The sequence below is a fragment of the Wyeomyia smithii genome, chromosome 2 (genome assembly GCF_029784165.1).
Source record: "Wyeomyia smithii strain HCP4-BCI-WySm-NY-G18 chromosome 2, ASM2978416v1, whole genome shotgun sequence".
Lineage (NCBI taxonomy): Eukaryota > Metazoa > Arthropoda > Insecta > Diptera > Culicidae > Wyeomyia > Wyeomyia smithii.
This window is the reverse complement of record NC_073695.1, coordinates 105,157,637-105,177,578: the sequence shown is the minus strand read 5'-3', so window position 1 is coordinate 105,177,578 and position 19,942 is coordinate 105,157,637. Positions and strand designations below refer to the sequence as shown.

Here is a 19,942-nt window from a genome sequence, read left to right as displayed (position 1 = left end):
AAAGTTGCGCGCGACTTCAAGGACCCTCACTGTATGAAAGCACTGTATTGTTCGCTAGTGCGTCCCTTACTTGAAAACGTTAGTATAGTCTGGACTCCGCACCAACTTTCATGGAACCTGCGCCTTGAGCGTGTACAAAGACGATTCATTCGACTGGCCCTGAGAGATTTACCTTGGCGTGATCCTACCAACCTACCACCCTATCCGGACCGTTGCCGCCTACTTGGACTTGACACTCTTGACCGCCGCCGTAAGTTACAGCAGGCTGTATTTATCGCCAAGATTTTGAATTCTGAACTGGATTCCCCGAAGCTGCTGTCCATGATGAATTTTCGTGTATCACAACGCAAGCTAAGGCCCTCTTCTATGCTTGCAAACCAATACCATCGTACAAACTTTGGTTTTTATGAACCTGCTGCGTTTAGTGTAAGAACTTTCACGAGTGTAGAGCATTTATTTGAGTATGGTGAGCCTAGTCATATTTTTAAACAAAGATCAATTAATTGTAGAAACTTTTAATGGCTCTTTTAACATTCATTAGGACTTTACGTCAGATGACATAAATAAATAAATAAATGAATAAATAACATAACATAACATAACATAACATAACATAACATAACATAACATAACATAACATAACATAACATAACATAACATAACATAACATAACATAACATAACATAACATAACATAACATAACATAACATAACATAACATAACATAACATAACATAACATAACATAACATAACATAACATAACATAACATAACATAACATAACATAACATAACATAACATAACATAACATAACATAACATAACATAACATAACATAACATAACATAACATAACATAACATAACATAACATAACATAACATAACATAACATAACATAACATAACATAACATAACATAACATAACATAACATAACATAACATAACATAACATAACATAACATAACATAACATAACATAACATAACATAACATAACATAACATAACATAACATAACATAACATAACATAACATAACATAACATAACATAACATAACATAACATAACAAAACATAACATAACATAACATAACATAACATAACATAACATAACATAACATAACATAACATAACATAACATAACATAACATAACATAACATAACATAACATAACATAACATAACATAACATAACATAACATAACATAACATAACATAACATAACATAACATAACATAACATTACATAACATAACATAACATAACATAACATAACATAACATAACATAACATAACATAACATAACATAACATAACATAACATAACATAACATAACATAACATAACATAACATACCATAACATAACATAACATAACATAACATAACTGTCTGTCTGATCCATATAGGCTTGGAAACTACTGAATCGATCAGCGTGAAATTTTGTCCTTAGAGGTTTTAGGGGCCGGAAAAGTGACTAAGATAGTTTGAGACCCCTCCCTATTCTGGAAGTGAAGGTTCCGATACAAATGAATCCCAAATAACAGCACAACTCGAGAACAAATCAAGAAAAATGAACCAGATTTGGCATATGGATGTTTTTAGGGGTGACAAATATGTCCATGGTGGTTCAACACCCCTCCCTTTTCCGTAAGGGAGGGGATGTATACAAATGAAACACTAATTTCTCACATGTCGAGAAATAATCAAGCAAATGGAACTGAATTCGGCATGTCAAGGATTTTGAAAGCAAGAAAATTTTTCAAACGACCGAATTTCATCAAATACGGGTATTTCCGTAAGCGTAATGATGCACTGAAGCCTGAAATTGACCGCAGATACCATTTTGATTTCTAAGATAGCGACTTCCAGCTTTTGAGAAACAGTCTAAAAATTCCAATTACTATTCAATAAGAATGTTTCTGAGTCCAGAATGACACTCAGAAGCCAGAAATTATCTTCACATGCCATTTTGGAATCCAATGCAGCTAATTCCGGTTTTTGAAAAACAGCTTAAAGTGACCAAGTACCATCCAATATAAGTATTTCCGTAAATGTGATGATGTACAGAAGCCAAAAATCGACTTCAGACACCATTTTGAATTCTAAGATGACGACTTCCGGTTTCTGGAAAACATCCAAAAATGACCGAACACCACTCAATATTGAGTTTTCCAAGTTCGATATGATGCACAGAAGCCAGAAATCGATCACAGATATAAATTCGATTTCTAAGAAGGCGACTTCCGGTTTCTTTCGCTTCGGAAACAACCGAATACATATGGACCTCGTTCGATTTTGGTACATTTCGTTTTTGGCACGGTTTAATTTTGGCAACATAAAAACTTTAGACGTGTTGCCACCAGCAACCATCCAAGCGTTGAATTGAATGTTCGCTTCAATCCGGTAGGAATCGGACAATTCTGTTCTGATTATCGGATTGATTATATAATTGGCTATTGAATTTTCTCTTTAGTCCGGTATAAAAAACAATTAAATTTGGACGTGTTGCCAAAATCGAACAAGGCCTGTACCACTCAATATGGAAATTTCCGTAATCAGGATGATGCATAGAAGCCAAGAATTGACTTGCACACAATTCAAAAATGACGAATTCCGGTTTCTGGAAAGCAGCTGAGAATAACCGAATGTCAGTCAATGTGTTTTCAAGAGTCGAGGTGATGTACAAAAGCCAAAAGGCTAGGATGTTCTCATTCCGATTAAACCAATCATTGCAAACGATTTGTCTTTTGAGTTTGATTGTATCCAATATTCGATTCAGGCATTTGCAGACTATGAACAAATCCCAAGGAACAAAATAATTTGAAATGATTGAAATTATTTGGATAAAGAAAAAATGGGCGGGACAAAGTTTGCCGAGTCAGTTAATCCAGCTAATAATTTTCAAAAAGAAAGTTTTTAGTGAGGACAGTGGGAAATTAGCTATAACGTAAATCTTTTCACGCCGTTGCGGAACAGAGTGGTCTAAAGACCATTTTTTCAAAAATGAGTTTTTTACATAATCCGCATGTACTCAAGAAACTGAAGTTAGGAGACTAGAAAAATCTCGAAAAATCGAACTTTAACGCTGATTTATACCATGTTGAAATTTCGTCCGAAACAGAATGGCCATTTTGTTTCGAAACAGAGTGGTCTATGTACATAAATCGAGGTAATTCCATCATGTAACATGTTACACGTGATGTAACACGAAAAATGTAACATGTCAAATATCATGTAACATGTAACATTTTTTGTTACATGTAATGTTACACGTCACATGTTACATGTGACATGACATGTACATCATATAACATGTGACACTAGCCATTTTGTACGAGTTAACGTCATTTTTATTCATGTTCATTAGGGTGGGGAAAAGTGATCTATTTTCCAGAACCAAGTTTTTTTGATTCCTTTTGGGGTCCCAAACAACCCTAAACTTACCTGAAGTCGATTGGTTTTGTCTCCGCTTAGCGCATTGCATTTCAAATTCGTATGAAAATTCATATGGGAAAACCTACTTTTTTGCATTTACCTTTCTAGAGAGCTTTATAATGCTCTAATAATGCACTACATTATGTTAAAGTATAGTATTTTAGATGCTTAACAACTTTGCAGAAGACACTGAAAAGCTAGAATGTCCCTAAGAAGAGCTATAGCTGTTCAAAGTTTAGTATGTCGATTTAAATGCAAAAAATCTTGTTTTCTGCCAACATTGCCAATGTACCGACGCAAGTAGGATTCCCATCGGAAGTAACCTGTCGTAACGAGTTTATACACTCAGCTGGACCAAGCAAACAAATTTAGGTCATTAAATAGGACGTAAATAGAATCTACAACGTGTTTCAGAGGTTACTTCTGATGGGGCCATTCGCTTCTCTGCTACCGTTGCGATAGGAAGCATTTGAAAACAGCTCCGTTATAATTTGCTCGCTCGAACAAACAATACCGTTTGGTGCGCGCGTGGCTTGTTTTTTTCGGTATAGTGAAGTATACAATAGACGTCCAGCAGTCGAAGCAAATTCTCGCGCCGCCGGGCGCTGGTTACTTCTTGTGGCACAGAAGACTGTGATTGTCTCCAGACGATACACGTACTACTTGTGTTTTCGGTACCGATACTGGAGTCAAATCAAAAGCCGTTCAGTAGTTGGAGCAAACCCCCCGCGCCGCTGGGCGCCGACTATACCCTAGCGGTGTGGTTACTGTGCATTGTGTGTAGACGGTCACATGTCGTTTGTGCTACCAGTGCAGTACTATATCAACCGTTCAGCTGCCGAAGGAAACTTCCCGCACCACCAACCGTTGGTTAGTCCCTGGTGCTGGCTCAGCTGAAGGAGACTGATTGCGATTCCTGCCACCTACTGGATCAACCCAACTATCAGCCAGTGGGGCGCGTAGGTCAAAATTCGAAAAGTCTGGTGAAGCATTCACATTTGTTTTTATTATTATTATTTATATATATATATATATATATATATATATATATATATATATATATATATATATATATATATATATATATATATATATATATATATATATATATATATATATATATATATATATATATATATGTATATATATGTATATATATATATATATATATATATATATATATATATATATATATATATATATATATATATATATATATATATATATATATGTATATATATATATATATATATATATATATATATATATATATATATATATATATATATATATATATATTTTTTTTTTTTTTTCTCAATACAATAGTCTTTTTTTCTATTCAACACATCTTATTTTGGAAAATTGTTTTCACATTTCACAAAAATTATTATATATACGCATATTTATAGTTTGCGTGCGGTAGAACTGAACGCTCCCGCAAAAATGGACAGCACCCAGATAGAACTATTCCTGGATGTGGAAACAAATGGGGAAGAGATTGAAATCTCCCCCTGCAGTTCCCCCCTGCCTTCCCCTGTACCTCCCCTGTACCTAGCCCAGTACCGAAGGTCCCGGTACGGGCAAAAGCTTACCCAGATGCCGCTGGCGGTCCTTTCGTAGTTTTTTCAGACTTTAAAAAGCCATTGAACATTTTTCAAATCGGCAAGGACCTGGCAAAAGATTTTTCGGACGTCACTGAAATTACGAAAGTGAGACCGAACAAACTGCGAGTTGTTGTGAACAGCTTGAAGCAAGCAAACGCAATTGCTTGCCACGAGCTCTTCACGAGAGAGTAGTGGTCACCGGAGGGAATCTCACTGTCGAAGACATTTTGCGTTACGGGGTGGGCTGTTTCATAAACCCCCTGATGCAAAGTGTAAAGGTGCTGGATTGCAAGCAATTGCATTCAGTATCAATCGAAGAAGGGAAGAAGAAATTCTTTCCTTCGGAGTCCTTTCGAGTGACATTTGCCGGATCCGCACTGCCGAACTACATCCGTTTGGACAGGGTTCGTCTACCTGTACGCCTGTTTGTGCCGCGGGTCATGCACTGCCAAAACTGCAAGCAGTTGGGTCATACAGCCACCTACTGCTGCAACAAGGCACGCTGCAGCAAATGCGGAGGGAATCACGTTGAGACCGCTTGCAGTGAGGACATTGAAAAGTGCCTTTATTGCGGTGGTCCCCGGTATGGCCTTTCGGCGTGTCCCGCGTACAAACAGCGCGAGGAAAAAATTAAGCGTTCCCTCAAGGAACACAAAGCGCTCTTTTGCAGAAATGCTTAAGAGGGCTGAGCCACCCTCGACAGGAAACATCTTTTCCTTTTTGCCAACCGATGAGGGTACATCTCACGATCCCGTCGAAGGGTGTTCTTATGCCATGCCAGAAGAATCAAGGAAGAGGAGAATTATTAACTCTCCTAATCTTTCTCGCAAAGGTCGCAAGATAACCCCTAGCGGAATGAACAATAAGCCAACACAAAAAGGTAGCGGTGAAGAAATACCGAAGCAAATACCTCCCGGTTTTAACTTCAAATCAAACCAGGAGTATCCACCGCTTCCCGGGGCACCAAAAACCCCACGTGCACCCATTTCTCGTTCAGAGAATAAAAAAGAAACAGGGTTTATAAATTTCTCTGATATTGTGGACTGGATATTCAAAACATTCAACATAACAGATCCCCTTAAAAACATTCTTCTTGCCCTTCTCCCTACAGTGAAAAAATTTTTGAAGCAACTAGCAGCAACTTGGCCCCTCATTTCAGCTATCATATCTTTCGATGACTAATACGGCGAAAGAGGTTAGGAATTTAATCACTGTATTGCAGTGGAATTGCAGAAGTATCATCCTCAAATTCGATCTATTTTCTCATTTGATAAACACATACAATTGTGATGCGTTTGCGCTCTGTGAGACTTTTCTTAATTCAAATGACCAACCCAATTTCCATGATTTTAACATAATTCGTCGAGGCCGAAACTCACACGGTGGAGGGGTACTTTTAGGGATCAAAAAGTGCTATTCCTTTTTCAGAATCGACCTCCCCTCGCTCTCGAATATTGAAGTCGTTGCCATTCAAACGAATATAATGGAAAAGACCTTTGCCTTGCTTCGATTTATATTCCTCCATCCGTGCGGATTGAACAAAGGCAACTTTCTGATATAGCAGAATTGCTTCCCGCACCTTTTTTGATATTGGGAGATTTTAACACCCACTGTTTGCAATGGGGGTCGCATTACGACGACGTCCGATCTTCTTTAATCTGTAACTTGATCGACGACTTCAATATGACACTTTTAAATACTGGGGAAGCGACACGTGTACCTGATCCTCCAGCTCGTGAAAGCGTGCTGGACCTATCCCTTTGCTCGACATCACTAGCGTTAGATTGCCAGTGGAAAGTAATCAATGATCCCCACGGTAGTGATCATCTCCCAATCGTTATCTCAATTGCTAATGGTTCAACTCCCCCGAACCCAATCAATATTTCCTACGACCTTACACGTAATATTGATTGGAAGCGTTATGAGTCTATTATAGCGGAATCTATCGAGACTCACGAGGAACTTCCTTCGGAGGAAGAATACGCGTTCCTTTCTGGCTTGATCATCGACGCCGCGACTCAAGCTCAGACGAAACCGATACCCGGGGTAACGATTAGACAGCGTCCTCCCAACAAGTGGTGGGACAAAGAGTGCTCTGAACTGTACGCGCAAAGGTCCTCGGTGTATTTGGCCTTCCGAAAACACGGTACTCTTGATCTGCTCCGAACGTACGATGTACTGGATAGGCAGATGACGAGTTTGATCAAAGCGAAAAAACGCGGATACTGGCGGCGGTTTGTAAACGCGTTGTCGAGGGAAACAGCAATGAGCACTCTTTGGGACACGGCCAGACGCATGCGGAATCGTAATGTTTCGAACGAGAGCGAGGAATATTCAGGCCGCTGGATACTCGATTTTACCAAAAAGGTCTGCCCGGACTCTGTACCGGCACAGAAAACCTTTCGCGACGCGTTTTTAGTAGCTACGGAAGAGCCTCCATTTTCGATGTTGGAATTTTCGATGGCTCTCCTCTCGTGCAACAATAAAGCTTCAGGGTTGGATAGAATTAAATTCAACTTGTTGAAGAATCTACCCGATTCTACAAAAAGACGCTTGTTGACCTTGTTCAACAAGTTTCTCGAGTTAAACATTGTTCCGCACGAGTGGAGGGAGGTCAAAGTGATTGCTTTTCGAAAACCCGGAAAACCTGCCTCTGATCACAATTCTTATAGGCCGATTGCTATGCTCTCTTGCCTTCGGAAATTAATGGAGAAAATGATCCTCTTACGGCTAGACAAATGGGTCGAAACAAACGGTTTACTTTCAGATACTCAATTCGGCTTTCGCCGGGGCAAAGGAACGAACTATTGCCTAGCGTTGCTTTCTACTGAAATTCAACTCGCCTTTGCTCGAAAAGAGCAAATGGCTTCTGCATTCCTGGACATTAAGGGGGCTTACGACTCTGTCTCTGTAGAAGTTTTAACCGAGAAACTCCATTCGCAGGGACTTTCACCAAATTTGAATAACTTTTTGCTCAATTTGTTGTCAGAAAAGCATATGTATTTCTCACATGGTGATTCGACAACTTCCCGAATTAGTTACATGGGTCTTCCCCAGGGCTCATGTTTAAGCCCTCTCTTATACAATTTTTACGTCAATGATATCGATAAATGTCTTGCAAATTCATGCACGCTAAGGCAACTTGCAGACGATGGCGTTGTTTCCATTACTGGAAGCGAGGCTAACGACCTGCAAGGACCATTGCAAGATACCTTAGACAATTTGTCTGAATGGGCTCTCAAGCTGGGTATCGAATTCTCCCCGGAGAAAACTGAGTTGGTCGTTTTTTCTAGGAAGCATAGCCCAGCTCAGCTGCAGCTCCTACTATCGGGTAAAACGATCACTCAGGTTTTAGTTGCTAAATATCTCGGGGTCTGGTTCGACTCTAAATGCACCTGGGCTTGTCATATTAGGTATCTGACACGAAAATGCCAACAGAGGATTAATTTTCTTCGTACGATTACCGGAACCTGGTGGGGTGCTCACCCAGGAGACCTTCTAAGGTTATACCAAACAACGATATTGTCAGTTCTTGAGTACGGTTGTTTTTGTTCTCGCTCCGCCGCGAACACGCACATTATAAAACTAGAGAGAATACAATATCGTTGTTTGCGTATTGCCTTGGGCTGCATGCAGTCGACCCATACGATGAGTCTTGAAGTGCTAGCGGGTATCCTTCCGTTGAAACATCGATTTTGGAATTTCTCTTACCGGTTGCTAATTCGATGCACAGTTATGAACCCATTAGTAATTGAAAATTTCGAGAGGTTGGTCGACCTTCAATCTCAATCCAGATTTATGACTTTATCTTTTGACTATATGGCTCAAGATATTAATCCTTCTTCATACGATTCCTCCAATGTCGCACTTTTAGATACTTCTAATAATGCTATATTCTTCGACACCACCATGAAACAAGACATTTCTGGTATCCCGGATCAATTGCGTTCCCAAGAGATCCCTAAGATTTTTTCCAATAAGTTTGAACATGTTAGTTGTGATAAAAGGTTTTACGCTGATGGATCTAATCTAGATGAGTCCACTGGCTTCGGGGTTTTTCACGAAAATTTTACCGCGTCCTACAAACTCGATGCTCCTGCTTCCGTGTACGTCGCAGAACTTGCTGCTATTCAGTACTCTCTTGGGATCATCGAAACCCTTGCCCATAGACCATTATTTCATCTTCACAGACAGTCTCAGTGCCATTGAGGCTCTGCGATCGATGAAGACTGTGAAGCACACCCCGTATTTCCTGGGGAAAATACTGCGGTTTTTAAGTGCTTTAACAGATAAAAAATACCGGGTTACCTTAGCATGGGTCCCTTCTCATTGTTCCATTCCGGGCAATGAAAAGGCTGACTCTTCAGCTAAGGTGGGTGCTATTGATGGCGATATTTATGATAGACCAATTGCTTATGATGAATTTTTCAGTATTTTGCGTCAGAGGACGCTCAAAAGTTGGCAAACATCATGGGATATAGATGAACTGGAACGGTGGCTACATTCCATTTTTCCTAAGGTATCGACGAAAGCATGGTTCAAGGGGTTGGATGTAGGTCGGGACTTCATTCGCGTGATGTCCAGACTTATGTCCAATCACTACACGTTAAACGCGCATCTCTTTCGTATAGGGCTTGTGGAAAGTAATCACTGCATTTGTGGCGATGGCTTTCACGACATTGAGCACGTTGTTTGGTCGTGTACCGAATTCTCTGGTGCTAGGTCCAAGCTGATAGATTCCCTTCGGGCCCGAGGAAAACAACCGAACGTTCCCGTCAGAGACATTCTGGGAAGCGGGGATCTCCAGTACATGACACAGTTATACTGTTTTTTGAAAAATGCTGACATTAAAATTTAAAATCATTTTGTCTATTTGTCAGAATACCACTATGCTGGAGACACGAAAACGAAGAGCCAACATCTATGTAAAAACTTCAGACCAAAACTGCGCCACATCACTGTTACTGTTCTACCAGTTGAAAAACAAAGTACTAAATAGTTTTAATTAAAAATTGTACCTCCCCTCCTCTAACCTTTTACCCCCCCCCCCTCACTAGCTCGTAGTCGGCCGCGAGAAATAAAAAAATGGCCTCCCTCTTTCTCCTGCTAACTTAGACATAATAAGAATTGTATCTGGCTCAGTAAAGTATAAGATGTATCGTGCCGTGTCAAATAAACCAACTTAAACCTAAAAAAAAAAAACTTCTGATGGAAATCTGACTGACGCCGGTACACTGGCAGTGTTAGCAGAAATAATGATTTGCAACATAAATTTCGACATACTCAACTTTGAACAGCTCTAGTATTTTTTTGGTACACCCTAGTTCTTTAGTGTCTTCGTCCAAGTTGTTAGGCATCAAAAAACCTACCATTTGAAGTCATGAAACCTATGGTTTGAGCCACTTTGAGCTCTTTAGAATTAAAAATGCAAAAAAGTTGGTTTTTCCATACAAATCTCCATATAAATTTAAAATGCAATGCGCCAAGCGCAGACAAAACCAATCGACTTCCAATAAATGCAGGATTGTTTGGGGCCCCAAATAGAACAAAAAAAAAACTTGGTTCTGGCTTTCTGCTATCAAGTTTCGTTTTTTCCATATAACGATTCCCCACCCCATAGACCACTCTGTTCCGGAACGATACGTGGATTCCAGTAAAATATATACGAAGTCAGAGGGGTCTTTGTACATTGGTATGGTAAATTCACTTATTTCGCCATAAAAATGCTAATTTTATGTATTACACGTTAAACCACTTCATAGCCTTTATATTAGAACATTTTGTTTGAAAGAATCCGTTGAACAGAATTTTATTCAGAGATTTTTCGAAAATTGCTTCTCCTGACAAATTTGTTCGATGGCACATAGACCACTCTGTTCCGCAACGGCTCATATGTTCTTGAAATTGTTTTTATGTAGTTTAGAAAGCCAGAATCTGATCATTTTATACATTTGCTCATCTCAATATGATTTGATGACTCTATTTTTTTTTTTGTAAAGATTTGGACCAGTGCCATTGGTTTGCCTCTTCTTTAGTCTATGTACTCGTGACAGACTTGTCATTATTGATAGAAAAAGTAATTGTCCTAGTCATATCGCACCCTTTCTTCCAATTTGGCACTGAATTTCGTATGAAATATATTTCCTTATTAGGATTTGCAATCCAAACCTCAAAAGGCTCTTAATCTGCCCTGTATTATTTCCCTACAATGGTACTACGGCGGAGCAAATGTTCTGCATTGCCACATTCGAACCCGAGGCGACAAATTTCGTTATCTGACTGATCAACTTGTTTTAGGTGATGCTTACTTAGACAATGTCCGGTGAACAGACCTGTAATTGAGTTAAGTTTTTTTTTTGTTTAATCTAAGCAGCAGCTGGCTTTTATCACATTTAGTGGTATGAAGAGTTTCGACGGGCGCGGCGTGGACCTTCAGAGCATATCCAGTTCTCTTGTATTGTCCGATGTTCCCGGGTTTTCAACTCTGCCTTCAAGACGCTAGATGACACCTCACAGAACGCTTCTTTGTCAATAAAATCTGAACTTGAGTCCTGTCCGTATTGGCTCTTTTAGTGCCATCCACTAAACAGTATCCTGGAATTCAGTATAACTTTTTTTTAATCAATAATAGTATATTTGACACATTCAGTATAACTTGACTTGGTTCTTTTCTGTCAGTTGTAATGACTCTATGATAATAATGCATAAATATCGAGGAATCAATTGATTCAAAATAGAATTCAAAAACACTGCCCGTCTCTGTGACACGTGAAAAAATGATTTTGCGGAAGACGGTCAAAGGAAATATAAAACAAAAATATATGAAGCATCGCTCGGAAAGTTGCTTTCTAGGCATACAATGTCGTGAATATCTAGAAAACAATTAACTGAGCGATGCTTCATATATTTTATTATATATTTCCTTCAACCGTCTTCCGTAAAATCATTTTTTAAAACATATTGTTATTCAAAATCACTTCTAAATGATAATTTTATATTACATATTTGACAAGAGTTTTTAAGCTTGTAAAAATCAAATTAAACCAAACTTTAGTTATCATTTAGGACGCCGCCGGCATTTTTTCATTTGATTTCATTTGACTGAGATACATATTTGCATGAAAATTCCATAACATCAACGTTCTATATAGGCGAAGTATACTGAAATTAACTATCAATTTGTGTTCAAAACATCAAATTTTGCAATTTTTATATAACAGGCAAACATTGACAAAGGCTTTTTCGAATAAAACAAGACGACGACATTCTTATTGTCCTATGAACAATTACACTGCTCACGTGATGGTGCAATTACAACTTTATTCCACTCATTTGATTATTACTCAAGTTGAATTCCCATATGAAAAATTGTTCTCAAACATGTTGGAAGAAATTTTAATAAAATATTCTCTTTAACAAAATTAAAAATAGTAACAAAACAATAATTTTTTATCTTGTATAAAAAGAAATTTCTTTGTTGTGAAAGTGTCAATCGGTTTTGGTATGTCGCAGTTGTGTACTTTTGGGCCACACTCCCCAGTACGAACTGAGGATCACATCGTGGTTTACTAATCTATCGCAGTTCTATGGTTAAATGTTTTATAAGGTAAAAGGACTAGTCACAACACTGTTTTTTTTTCTACTTTTCACATCATCGAACATCTGTCGGTTTTATACGGTAACGGTAAACAAAATAAAATCACAATCAAAATGAAATCACGCTTCCGTTTCCTGTTCGGTGATATCCTGTTGCATTTCTTCTGGTGTTCGCAAATCGATGGCAAACTTCTTTCGTATTGGTTTACTGCTCGTATCACCGCCGTTATTCTCCTCAGCCTCTTTGACTCGTTTCGAATAATCTTGGAATGAAGCAGCCAGTGCGAATGTCAATCGGCGCGCCATGGCACTGCAATGTTAAAACAAAATTATTTTTTGCAGATTCAGTTCCATCGGATCGAATACTCACCGGCTATCACATACGAACGCATGTACCTCGAATGGATTCTCATCCTTCAGGTTGTAGTTCTCTTTGACGACTATCATGGCAAACACCCGCGTGTACACCAGGTCCTGCACCCCGTATGAGATGGTATCGATGGTAAAGTTTGTCAGCGAACTTTGCTTGGAGGTGATCGTTTCCATCTTAACACCATCTAGTGATACCGTCAGATTGCAGAACGGAAGAATTCGATTCGGTGGGAGGCTTTTGGCTGCACTGACCTGGAAGGTAAAAATGATATTGAAAATTTATAAGCGTTTCTCAAGTTAAAGAACAGCTGATGAATAAGATGTTTATCTGTCATATGCAATTCTTATGCTCAATAATGCTATTTTAAGCTGCTGATCAACGAAATCAAACTTATTTCGTGAATCAGTAACGTGGCATACGAATACAGTGGTAAACTAACGAAAAGTTGCGCTTAAATCCAACTTAAATTATGTTGAGAAAAGTTCAATCAATCACGAGTTCGCTCTCTCCAACTCACTCTCTTGTTATTGAGCTGATAAGAACAGATGTTATCGTATTGTATCATTTGTACGAAGAGCATTCAGAAACAGTTATTCTATTCAATTGGAATTGCAAAAATTTCCATAGAAAAACTGCATTTTTTGGAAACTATGAAATATCTACGCAACTCCCCAATATTTATCTTGCACTTTGCAGTCATTTTTAAAAATAAGTTTTTCTAAATTACCTTTTTGAGATATTAGGAATTAATTTTTGATTTCTTTTTTTGAAAAAAAAAAGTTTACAGTGTGTATTTGATCATGAAGGACAAAATACTATGTACAAGTTTGTCGAACAAACAAACAAATCCCTCTAGCTCCAAAAACTATCTGGTTTAAAGTAATAATATATATTTGAAGATGCGGTTTGAGCTTTAAAATAATTATCTATTGCTTAGAGAGCTTCATAGCCGCAAGGTTACAGAGTTCGCTTTGATTAGCGAGTGGTCGTGGGTTCGAATCTTAGTAGAATCAGCCCATTTGGTTGTCGAAGGACTTTAACATGAGTTCATTCTCAGGCTCTCCACTACATACCCTTCCTTCAAGCTGAATTCTATAGTACCCTTGCTGACTTTCATCCTAACAAAAAAGTCCCTCTTATAACAAAACTGTTCTAAGAACGTATAATAGTTCTCTTCAGGGAATTGTAATTATGACGCGGTCTTGGCTGGAGGAACGAGGTTTCGATAAGACTCCTTCCTCTTGACAAAAATATAAGTCCTACTTTTAACAAACCTGACCAGAGGTGAAGCATTGAGTGCCTCTTCAGGAAATTGTGATTGTGACGCGGTGTTGGTTGGAGGAACGAGGTTCGATAAGACTCCTTCCTCTTGACAAAATAAGTCCTTCTTATAATAAAACTGATTTCAGAAATTTTTAGCCTCTACAGGGAATTGTAATTGGCGATATTGCACGAGGAACGAGGTTTCGATAAGATTCCTTCCTCTTGACATAATAAGTCCCTCTTAGAATAAACCTGGCCAGAGAGGAACGTTAGGTGTAGCCTCAGTTCAGGGAATTGTAATTTGGCGATATTGGAAGAGAGAAAAGAGGCTCGGTATAGTAGAGCAGTAAGCTTGAAATGAAAGGGTAAACTCTCACACACAAGCACGGATATAAATAAAAAAAAGCGTATTCATTCATTTCAATAGTGATACTGCCAATAATATGAAGTGCGGAGTACAGAAAACACCTGGGCAATATCACAATAGATAAATATGTCTCTGGTCGCAGTGATGAGTCCACACAGAGGAAAAAAAATCTATTGCTTCTTATCAAATTAAAAAAAAATGGATTCGTAATGGAACAAATTAAAACGAGTGCACATTTCAGCGGAGATCTAAAATTTTTTTCCGCTTTCTCCCCACTCAAATAAAGCTACTGTGAGACAAGTTCCTACTCCCTTACTAGTTTGTAGCAAACCTTTGTAAGACATAGTTTTATGTTAAATAACACAAATTAATAATAATTAATAATTAATAATTAATACTTAATAATTGTTCAGAGATGAATTTGTTACTGCCAAGCTGCGGGTACCATACCAGTCAAACTGTTCGAAAAACCGAATGGTCTTTAATTTGACAACGGTACACGGCACTGCCTACAAATTACTTTCAAAAATGCCTTTTCATAAAGCTGTGCACTTATAGATGAGTTCACAAAATAAATGCCTCATAACGATGTGCACTTATAGATGAGGTCACAAAAGTCATCCACAAAAAAAACAAATTTCCGTGTTACCGCCATGGTTTTGTCCATTTGATTTACAATTCGTGCAATATTTTACTCTGGATTGTTTTATCATGACGTTTCATGAATATTGTTCCAAAAATTGTGCAACTCAAATTTATTTTACAATGTCCAACTAAGCAATTAGGTTTGTAAAAATAACTCCATTAAGACTTAATAGAATTGATTAAATTCTGCTTAATTCTAACAACGCTTTTTCAAGGGATTTGGCAAGTATCCAGAGAAAATATATATCATGGTGCTTTGGTTCAATTTGCCCATATGGGTTTTAAATGGTTTTCAATATATTTTGGCTGATATATTTGGTTCTTGAAGTACCTGCCTCAAGATATATATTTGCTTTTCAGTACCTTTGCAAAAACGGGCTAACTGAGCAGGTTTTATTAGTGAACGTTATAGTAAAAGCAATAAAAACGAAGGCGGCTTGTCCATAGCTTAATGTGGTATAGTTTTAGAATGTCCTTGTAGCTTGTCGGAAAATTAAAGGTGTTACTTGAGTATTGACACTGACTGTCACTCCCAAAATAAGATTCGAACCTATGACGGGTTTATTAGAACTGCTTCGAGGACAGCTGGAAAGACAATCCACAGCCGTTTGTAAATATTTATTTTTACTCGTTAACTGAAAAGTGTTTTGAAGGCATGAATTTTTTGTTAACAGTTTCGCTAATCAATTCAAGATTTGTCGATGTCATAGATTTGATAACTAAAAATTTATTGTAAAAATAATTTTTCATCATCTTAACTCAGTACTAACTAGTAAAACTTAATTGTTTTTGAATCTTGGTTCAAGCATGACATACATTTTGAGTCGAAATTGAATTTGTATTATTTTTCTTTTCTTTTTTTTTTAGATTTATATTCTGTGTCATTTACTCACTAGATTATCGACGGGTCGCCTCGTGTGCTTAATGCCCCACAATCCTCTCGCGTACTGGCTTCCCAAATACTTGACCTGTGGAAAATAAAGAAAAATAAGAAATGAAAGAATCGAAACGAATCAATGAAAGCAAAAGTTTCCGAGGTAAAACAAACATGTTGCCCCGGCGGGCGAGGCCGAAGACGGAAAAAGAAAATTCGTTAATTGATAATACGAAAAAAGTACGAGCTTGTGCGTCTGCCGTAACAATGTGGAAATGGCGTTCGAAAACAAAACGTTCGCGTTCCACTTTCCATTTCGCTGTGCATGTCTTCCGCCCGAGACAAGACCTATTGATCGATCAATCGATCGATCAATCTGAGGTGTGTCGATAGGCAAACAACCCGGAAGAAACTTACGAACGAATGTAAGTCGCTTGCTTTTACTGTGCTAATGTTTCGCGTGTACTGAAACTGGTCGGTCAAATATGTTTTTGTGTAGACCTTCATTGATTACTCACACGGCTTAGTTATTGACGGTTATTTTGTGCTTTTTAGTCGAAGATTTTATCCCATCAATGCGCATACCCCGTTTAATTCGGCTCAAACACGTGCACCCGGTACCTACAAGTAACCGATGGAGATACGCTTTTTGCATGCTTTCCTTATAAAGCTTTTGTATAGATATGCGAATTAAGTGCCGCTGTATCATGTAATAAATCTAGGGAACAAAAGACATAAACTTCTTGCAATACGCTTAAGCGTTTCTAATGAGACGTGATCGACGCGTGGGTAAATAAGCCTTGTGATAAAGCAATAAAATAGTATTTTTAGGCATCGTTTGAAGTAAAGAGAAAGTAATTTTTTTGTAATCACCATAAAATAGTAATAGCAACCAAACTGTATCCCATTGTAGCAATTGTTCTGCACAGTATCATAACAGTTGACCACAAAGTCTGTGCATAATAAATAGAATGTCAAGCTCCGATAGCGGAATGTAGCTGGAAAATTCTGCAAAAAACGGGTATCCATTTTATTCAATCATTTTTAATCATTTTTTTAAGTTTACTTTATTCAGTTGGTCAAATGAGATTGAATCTGAGATGATTTTGATGAAATTCAACGTTTGGCGCTTGAGGACCTTTTGAAAAGCTTTGTTGCGGATGTTTAAGGAAAAATATTGTTGGAGCCAATATATTGTTTGATCGGTGAAGTGTCTTCAGCGAAGTTGTAGACAGTAATTTTGCCCTTCCATAAAATGGGGACGGGACACGAGGCGTATGGACGCTAGGCATATGGATGTTAGGTATAGTATGCTAGGCATACAGACGCGAGGCATAATGGATGTGAGGCATAATGGATACGAGGCATACTGCCACAAGGCATAACGGACACGAGGCCGAATGGACACAAGGCCGAATGGACGCGAGGCCGAATGGACGCGAGGCCGAATAGACGCGAGGCCGAATGGACGCAAAGCCGAATGGACCCAAGACCGAATGCGATGTTTTATGATCGCATGAGATCCAATTATGTAGTTCAGGTGTAAATATATTCCTAGAGAATTTAAGTTGTTTATAATATTTTTCTTGAAATCATGCGGCGAAGACGCATAAACGAGGGCAAGGAAACGAGGCGGCACTGAGCCGCCGTGGTTTCCGCAGTCCGAGCCGGCCGCCGACCCGCCGTCGAGAGCGGCGGCCTCTCGCACCCAAACGACTGATCTACTGGTTTGCTAGGTCTACTCAAACAGAGTTTCCCTCCCTTAGTTAAGTCCGAACGAGCGGTAGCGAGTAAGGACAGCTTTCGCTCGACCAGCGAGTCGGCTGAAGACCGCGAGTGTATTGCTTTCCAAATGACACTTCGAAGCGAAATACATGTTATTGAAAGAAGGCTGTAATGATGACGATAATACCGTATTCCGGCTCACTTCCCCTTGGCCTTGTGTCCATTCGGCCTTGTATCCATTCGGTCTCGCATCCATTCGGCCTCGCGTCCATTCGGCCTCGCGCCATTCGGCCCTGCGTCCATATGCCTCGTGCCCGTATGCCTGTCATCATTATTAGGGATACCATGTGGTCCGAGTTAAAAATTTTAAAACTTTAATTTGGGCACAAATTTGATCTAACATATACTAGTAAACCGGCACTACAAGGCGGGGTTCATGGGTGCCCGCGCCACCACGGATCAGATATTCACGGTTTGGCAAGACATGCAGAAATGCCGCGAATACAACGTGCCCACACATCATTCGTTTATCGATTTTCAATGCATCGAAGACAAAGACTTGATAGGAAGGGGTTCACGAGAAGACAGTGCTCACCTCCTACCTCGAGTTCAAGTTGGTGGCGATGAAATCGAGGTGGTCGATGAGTTCGTGTATCTGGGCTCACTAGTAACTGCCGACAACGATTGATATGTGAAAAAAAATTCAACGACGGCGCATTGATATGTGAAAAAAAAAATCAACGACGCATTATGGCAGGAAATCGTTAATACTTTGGTCTCCGGAGGAAGCTCCAATCGAGTATAATTCGTCGCCGCACCAAGTCTGTCATATACAAGACGCTGATCAGACCGGTATTCCTCTACGGGTATAAGACATGGACTATGCTTGTGGAGGACCAACGCGCCCTTGCGGTCTTCGAGCGGAAAGTGTTGCGTACCATCTTCGGTGGACTGCAGATGGAAAATGGAGTGTTAGGAAGGCGAATGAACTACGAACTGCAGGAGCTGTTTGGGGAGCCATCTATCGTCCACACCGCTAAAATTGGCAGGTTGCATGTTGTAAGGATGTCGGACAACAGCCCGGTAAAGATGGTTCTTGAAACCAATCCATCAGAGACTAGACGGAGAGGTGCACAGCGGGCAAGGTGGATCGATCAGGTGGAAGACGACCTGCGGACTCTACGAAGACTGCAGAGCTGGCGAACTGCACCCATGGACTGAGTGGAATGGAGCGACTCTTACGTACAGTAAAGGCCACGCCACGGCTTGGGACTGTTTGGTAAGGTAAGGTAAGGAAACATGCTAAATCATGATCTTCGCAAGGTGATGAGTTGGTCACAAAGAAACTTGCTACCAATAAATCCCAGTAAAACCAAAGCTATGTTAATAACGAAGCAAAAAGTTCCCCCCAGTCCTCCACCCATTTATATTGATAGCGTTGATGTCACATTTGTTAATCGCGTGAATAATCTAGGAGTCATATTCAAAGATAACTTGGAATGGGATGCACACATAAATAGTCAATGTGCCAAAACCTACGGTTCATTGAAAAGGCTCACCTTGACGACGAAGCATTACGATTCGCAAACTAAAATCAAACTCTTCAAGGCTTTGCTTCTACCCCACTTTATCTATGGCGCTTTCATTTACACCAATGCTTTGAGTAAATCAAGAGATAAGTTGCGTCTGGCATTGAATGCTTGTGTCCGGTATGTTTTCAACCTGTCGCGATATGCACATGTTTCACATTTGCATAAAAACCTATTACGGTGCTCTTTCCATTATTTTTATAAATACAGATCATGCAGTACAATCTCAGAATTATTAAAACTAAAGTCCCAAATTATCTCTTCGAAAAGCTTGTACCATTACGGGGCACTCGTTCAAGAAATTTTAGGTTACCTCAGCATAGTACCTCCTACTACAGCCAATCATTCTTTGCAGAGGCATTTTCTACTGGAATAGTCTGCCAACTTCCATCAAACTTCTCAACGCAAATTCATGCTTCAAGAGGGATCTCCTGTTGAACTTGCAGTAGGCGAGTAGAGATGATTAAAGAGAACAATTA

At 39.1% G+C, this 19,942-nt stretch overlaps 1 protein-coding gene across 13 annotated transcripts in view; it reads right to left on the bottom strand.

Annotated features, from left to right (window-relative positions):
• Positions 1 to 12,296: 12,296 nt before the first annotated feature.
• The window catches only part of LOC129721868 (uncharacterized), a 30,777-nt gene continuing 23,131 nt past the window's right edge, over positions 12,297 to 19,942 (bottom strand). For 11 of the 13 annotated variants that reach the window (XM_055674947.1, XM_055674945.1, XM_055674948.1 and 8 more), the window contains exons 3-5: positions 16,169 to 16,243; positions 12,998 to 13,251; positions 12,300 to 12,937 (exon numbers count right to left, since the gene is read on the bottom strand). In XM_055674947.1, coding sequence (XP_055530922.1) covers positions 12,748 to 12,937; positions 12,998 to 13,251; positions 16,169 to 16,243 — 519 coding nt within the window. In that variant the 3' untranslated portion in view covers positions 12,300 to 12,747. Of the gene's footprint in view, positions 12,938 to 12,997; positions 13,252 to 16,168; positions 16,244 to 19,776; positions 19,840 to 19,942 lie in introns of those variants that run through there. The other 2 variants (XM_055674949.1, XM_055674950.1) reach the window with 2 other exon arrangements.